The sequence below is a fragment of the Vespa velutina genome, chromosome 3 (assembly GCF_912470025.1).
Source record: "Vespa velutina chromosome 3, iVesVel2.1, whole genome shotgun sequence".
Lineage (NCBI taxonomy): Eukaryota > Metazoa > Arthropoda > Insecta > Hymenoptera > Vespidae > Vespa > Vespa velutina.
In genome coordinates, this window is record NC_062190.1 from 7,787,954 (window position 1) to 7,795,453 (window position 7,500).

Here is a 7,500-nt window from a genome sequence, read left to right on the forward strand (position 1 = left end):
GATGATGATAGAACTCGAATACAAAATTTTAATTGTATTACGAATAGATGATTTTCGTTACGTCGCTCGTATACGAGAAGAGAAACAAGCAGATTAAAAAAGAAAAAGAAAAGTTAGGAAACGTTTTATCGTTATTACTATTATTGTTATAGGGGAAACAAAAAAAAAAAAAAAAAAAAAAAGAAAGAAAGAAAAAAAAAAGAACAAAAAAATAAATAAAAAAGAAAGAAAAATGACGAAGGGCTCGATTGATCATTTTATACGAGGGTGGACTCGCTTCGTAGCAGCCCTACTTCGGTTCAATAGGATCCTTGGTTAACAATTACCCCGATGTATATACATACGTACATACATACATACATACATACATACATACATAAATAGATATATACATATATACAATGTATGCACGTACATACGTCACTTATGCGAGGTGGGTATAGTTCGAAAAGAACGAGACATGTATTCTCATTCCCCCTTCGTCCTTTTTCTCTTCCTTTTTTTTTCTTTTTCTTTTATTTTTTTTTTCTTTTTTCTTTTCCCCCCACCCCTTTTTTTCTTACTCGAGACACGGGAATATCTTATCGTCCCTCGTCACATGGCTTATCTTTCATTCACCCTTCCCCATTTTCATGACATACATCGATTTCAACATAACATTCGTATACTACTTCGTTTCATATATATATATATATATATATATATATATATATATATATATATATATACTTACATCTAGTTCGTAAAATGGATGGATAGCTCTCGATATTTACCCTTGTCCCAAATAACTCGAATTGAATTTCGCGGTCAGTCAAAACGGCTTTCCGATTGGCCTAACGAGCCCCGTAACGCAAGGAAGTGTCGTTGGACAAAAACTATGTTCCATTGTCGGATAATACATTCGCATTGACGTAAAATTTTTCTAATAATTATTACGTGTTTATATGAAAAAGTTTTATAAAATTTTCCAATCAAATTTTGACAATGAGTATTTTAAGAGGAGAATAAAAATAATAAATTTACATAAAAGAAAAAGATAAATAATATTTATATACATATATATATACATATATATATATATATATATATATATATATAAATTTATTGTTAACTTTAAGTTATAGATAAAGTTTTAAAGTAGAAACTTGAAACATCATGTACACACTTCGTAAACCTTCTTTAGTTTTACTCATTGTTAGTTATGCGCGAACAGCTGTTACTTTCGAGGAAAATAATATTCGAGTATTCGTATTTTTCTTGTGCGCAAATAGTCTCGTCGATACTTATAAACATATTACGTTTATCCCCGAGCTAGCATAGGTCACGTGATTTCTATGACATATTTTGTTTTTTTTTCTAATGGCAGACATACGAATTATCTTTCTTACTTTAGACTTTTTCATTTCTTCATTTTTTTTTATTCCTCACAAGAAGAGAAAAGAAGTAAAAAAAAAAGAAAAAATGACGTACATATCTTGAACAAATCTTACATTGACTTGAACAATCGAGACCCCATTTATCCATTATGTTTGATTAAAGTGTCTTCGCGTTTCAATCGTAGAGTAATCACGCTTTGAATTGAATCGTCCTTAAAAAAAAGAAAAAAAGAAAAAATAATATGCTATTTTATAACGTGTGCCCGATTCGGTCCAAATCAATTAAAAATTTGTCGTCATCGGGAAAAGGAGAAAAATGTTATTAAAGTGATTTGGGAATTTCGTTTGTAAAAAAAATATATATATATATATATAAAATAAAAATAAAAATAAAAAAATATATGAAAAAACGTTATTTTATACAGGTCGTTCGATCCGAATAGTCTACCTTGAAAATTTTTCGTTATTAAGGAAAAAAAAAAAAAATAAAAAAAATAAAAATAAAAAGAAAAAAAGGAGAAAGAGAAGAAGATATTATAGGAAATGATTTGACGATGTTTCTGCCATCGAAAAAATAATTATCCAGAGAAAGGCGTGTTCGAGGAGCAATAACTGCGATAAGAGTCACTCGTGAAATCTCATGTGCTCGCACACACACACACACCCACATACACACAAACACATACATACAATATATATTATATATATATATATATATATATACATAAGTTCGCATATAACAATATAACAAATGTGCATATGCATTTGCATATGCACCCGTGAAAAAAAATATAATCGTAAATATGTTGCTTAGCTTAAATCATTTTTTTTTCTTTTTTAGGATTTTACTCTAACTTCAATCAAACATAATATATGAATCGTTACAGTTGAGCGAATCACCGGACATCTTTTCAAAACAATCATTTAAGACGACCTTTAATGAACTAATCATTTTTCAACATTGTATTATGTAATTTTTTTTTTTTTTATTCAATATAGCACGAGGTATCAATCCATGTAAAAAAAAAAAGAAAAAAAAAAAAAAGAAATCGTAAGATTCTGTTTAAAAAAAAATTATCGATAACCTTGAAATATCGTAAAAAGAAAGAAGAAAAAAGATGACCTTGCGAAAGAAGTTCTCCCATCGTCAGTGAAAATTGATCCTTCAAATCATATAATTTTCTTCTAATAACATTTTTTATAAAATCATAAATGACAAAGATATTTAGATATTTTGATTTTAATATCCATTCCTATAATGTGAACATATACGTAAATACGCACATATACGAATGCAAGTTTGTTAAATGAAAGAAAAACTCAGCATCGGTACGATGCACCCGATGATAAAAGCGGATAAGCTCTGACGGTGCCCGACATACACGACGCATGCTTTAATTTAATTGCAACCATTGCGAGAACGTAGGTGGTAGACAGACGATTCACTGACCTCTCTCTCTCTCTCTCTCTCTCTCTCTCTCTCTCTCTCTCTTTCTCTGTCTCTGTCTGTCTGTCCGCCCATCTTTTTCTCTCTCTGTCTCTCACTCTCTGCGAATCGAGACGTTAGTTAGAATGTTCGTTTTCAGGGGCTTCACTTTTCTAACACGAAGGGACTATTAAGCTTCGTTGAAATTCGATAACAAAAAAGAAAAGAAAATCTGATGGAAATCCGAAAAGTTCTGATTGAAATTTACATATATCATTATTCATAATGTTTATTTTTTATTGCCTAATATGCGTGTATGTGTGTGTATGTATACATATATATATATATGTATGTAACATATTACTAACATATATTAACAATATTATTAATTTGATAATTAATTAAAATATAATTAATATTGACGGAAGCATTTGAAATTTTTAAAACTATCCATTCAAATAAATTAATTATATATAATGTATATATATATATATATATATCTTTTTATCACTTCACATATCTTTTTCACCCTTGTTCATGCAAATGATTATGAATTAAAAAATATAATTGTTCAAATTCAATTGTGGTTACAAATTTGAATAACTATATACTATGTTATTCTGAAGAAAAATTTTTTGTTATCGGGAAAGAGAGAGAAAAACAAAATATTATTAAAATGATTCGGCACCTTTGTTTATGAAAAGGAAACAAAAAAGAAGATAATAATAAATTAAATTTATTATATATAATATAAATTTATATCGTGTCGCTTAAGGGCGATCGTTCCCATCATCTAAATCCGTCACTGAGATGATTAATTATTATTAACGTATATAGATATGTTAATTGTTAAAACGACAACTTCACAGCTTACATTGAAACTCGAACATATTCTTGAAGTTACTACGTAATTACTTCAGGCTACTCACCTCATTTATATTACACGCGCAAATTGTTTTATATACATATATGTATATTGTGATAGGATAATAAAATTCTTCAGATATTTTTTATTTTAAGATTAATCAAGTGAATATATCACTCGTTACCGTCACGTGATCAAAGATGTTCAAGATATCAGGTAATTAAATTTATTTATAAAGATTATTCGTATCTATATATAAATTTTTCTTCTTATTATTATTGTTATTAAATTTATGACGATTGAATTAGTGACTATCGTCAATTTCTATATAAAATTATTATAAATGAATAAGAATTTATAATCATTTCTTCGATATATTTCTGATTATAAAAAATTGTTATTTTAATATCTAATTATATATATATATATATATATATATATATATATATATATATATCTCAATGTTATCTTGTAACCAATAGCATAATGGTATATATCTATCCATATATCTAACCACCAGGTAAAGATATTATCATACACGCAATATGCCGTGGTTTAGAAAATTTCCTAGCCAATGTCGGCCACGTCAGAAAGATCCCACTGCACCGTCCTTATATAATTGCAACATATAAACGTGCATGCGTGCTCCGATGAACGCGCACGCGCTTTTTTCCCTTGGGTATCAGGGTTGTACGAAGGTTAGGTGTCTTTTACGATTCGTCCTCTTTTTTTCATCTCCCCTATCTTTAAATAGATACTATAGGTGTACGCGATTTTATTAAAGTCACAAATTTATATGTGTACTTGAAATTTCAATTAAAAAAAAAAAATATATATATATATATATATATATATATATATATATGCACGAATGTTTCCTCGATTTTTTTCTTATTTTGTATATCGAAATTAAAATGTTAAGATAAACAATTTGTTCGATTATAGTTTGATAGTAATGTTAATTTATCGTTAGAGCGATCGTAAATAACAGAAAATAAGAGAAATACACTTTCCAATACTTTCCGTCGATAATCGTACGCATTATGATGAAATTGAAGAAATCAAAATGAATGTCGGTAATTGTACCGATCTCGCGTCGTTTCCTGATACACCTATATTTTCATATTCTTTTTTCGCAGTCGGCACACTGTCGACATCTGTTATGATACATCTGGAAACGATTTCTCCAAAATGGCCTTGAATCTTTCATCATTTAATTTACGTAATAATCCAGAGTACGTAATACGCTTATATATTACTTAGTAAAAAAAAAAAAAAAAAAAAAAAAAGAAAGAAAGAAAAAAAAAGAGGAAAAGAAAAGAAAAAAGAAAAAAAAGTACCTCCCAATAAAAACTTTATTATAACAAATATGAAACTTACGAAATTACATGTGTAAACGAATAATTTCGAATATTATCGAACAGTACGCATCTGATAACAAGCATTGTAACTTTATTTGTTTCTCTCTTCTTTTGAAAATAGTAAAAGGGAAAAAGTAAAACAGAAATTTCACGTACTTTTTTTCTTTTTTTTTTTTTTTTTTTTTTTTTTTTAGAACTATTCACGTCTTTCATTGAAAACTCACACAGATAGCGTATATAGTATCTATTGCGTTTAATAAGAACACGACGCTCGCACAATAAGTTAGGAAGCCCGCGCGTTTTAAAAGCGTTCGTTAAATTTCGGCCATACTCGACTATGATCGGCCTTATTTCACGCTTATGCGCATGTGCCGACGTGCATTCTCGTTTGACCAATGCTCGTTTATTGATAATGTCTCCTTATTCGGCGGGATTATCAGCGTTTCATTCCCGTTTTCGCTTAACACATTTCTGACACAATTAGTGTATATTCCTACTACTGTGGACACGACATATCGGCCTGAGAGAAAGAAATAAAGAGAGAGAAAAAAAGAGACAAAAAGAAAGAGAAAAAAAGAAGAGTGACGGTGAGTGAGTGAGAGAGATAGAGAGAGAGAGAGAGAGAGAGAGAGAAAGAACGATGCGATTTGCGTGTTTTTTTTCTTTTTTTGACTTTATTTTTTTTCATTCTTTTTAATCTGGTCAAATTCAGTTTTTCAGAAACAAATGGTCATCGAGGCCATCCTTTTCTCTCTTTATTTTTTTTTCTTTTTTTTTTTTTTTGTCCTTCAAATGTCAACGTATACATAACGTTTTTCTATTTTTCTTTTTTGCTCCCGGTTCTACCATTCAGGTAACATAGCCGACAAGATGACATCGATGAAATTATCGGCGAGCTCGCAATGCGTCAAATACCTAATGTTTATCTTCAATCTATTCTTCGTGGTAAGTGTAGTGAACAAATTGTGATATTATTGATAAATTCATTACAAGTGCGAATGCGAGAGAGAGAGAGAGAGAGAGAGAGAAAGAAAGAGTGAGTAAGTCAGTGAGTGAGTCAGTGAAAGTGAGAGAGATAGATATAGATTAAAAGCGACGACGTAATAAGTTTTCTGTGAAATATTGTTGGATGTGCCACGAGTACGAGATACGTATATATATAAATATACGTCATATATACAGATATACATATATATATATAAATATACGTCATATATACAGATATACATATATATATATATATGTATATCTGTATATATGTGTGAGTGCTTTGTATCTGTATATATGAATGCATACGTATAGGTAGAACACCGAAGAAATTCCGTCTCCTTGAATATCTTTTGGTTTTTTTCTTTCTCAAGGTGAAAGAGGTCATTGTACCAGCTGCATCAGTTGCCATTGCTGCTGGATGCAGCTGCTGCTATCTTTCTTGTTGTTATTAAAGAAGATTCTCTAAGAAAAAATTTATGAATCAAACTGGAAAATCCATTTTTCCCGATCTCTAGCGTTCTTTATATAACGTCATATTAATTTCTTATTCGAACGATTGTCTCTAAATACGATTAAACTCGTGTGATCACCTTAGAAAAATTAAAGCCTATGGAAAGCAAGGAGAGAGAGAGAGAGAGAGAGAGAGAGAGAGAGAGAAAAAGACAAAAAATGTTTTATGAATACCAGGTTAACTCTTTACCTCAAGAAAACCGGTCCGAGATTGACTTTCGTTCGCGGAAGATTTTGCGATATATTATATTGAGAAATTGTTTTCGTCTTTATTTTGTGTTTTTTTCTCTCTCTCTCTCTCTCTCTCTCTCTCTCTTTGTTCTCTCTTTCTCTATTTATTATGCGGTTACACCAGTTGAAACAGGATACGTCATGTTCATATTCGTTTTTTTTTTCTTTTTGTTTTTTTTCTTCAATACTCCAATGCAAAATTCGAAAGTCGTTTTATCGTTCGACTTTAAATATTGCAAAAGTAAATCGAGATAGTGACGTTAGTTTCTTTACTTTTTTTTTTTCTTTCTTTCTTTCTTTCTTTCTTTCTTTCTCTTTTCACGCGTCCCCTCCGCCTCAAAAGATTTTTATTCGAACGAATGTTACAACTGATAAAATTTTTCTGTTTAATATAACATATAATCGACTTCCAATACTTCGTGATAACTCGGTCGTTTTCGTTTTTACTCGTCGTTTTATCGCGTCATGTGATCTGCTTTTATTTTTTCTGATTTTCTTTCGCTCTTTCTTTCCTTTTGATGTCAACTAAATTAAATCAACAATAACAATCTTGTCTCTCGGAAATATGTAAATAATTCTATTTTAGATTGTACGAAATTAATAATTATTTTCTTTTTCTTTTACGTATTAAAGAGTAATAACAATCTTGTACTTATAGTTCGTATAATTTTCGCGTTAAAATATTAATGTTTATTAAACGAAATATATTTTTAATTTGATCTAAAAATTATAGACAGACCG

The 7,500-nt window shown here is 29.6% G+C and overlaps 1 protein-coding gene across 1 annotated transcript in view; it reads left to right on the forward strand.

Annotated features, from left to right (window-relative positions):
- The first annotated feature begins 3,721 nt into the window (after positions 1–3,721).
- LOC124947445 overlaps positions 3,722–7,500 on the forward strand; it is a 14,169-nt gene continuing 10,390 nt past the window's right edge. The window contains exons 1-2 of the mRNA XM_047489558.1: positions 3,722–3,883; positions 5,882–5,973. Of these exons, the coding sequence (XP_047345514.1) occupies positions 3,868–3,883; positions 5,882–5,973 (108 nt within the window). The 5' untranslated portion in view covers positions 3,722–3,867. The remainder of the gene's footprint in view (positions 3,884–5,881; positions 5,974–7,500) is intronic.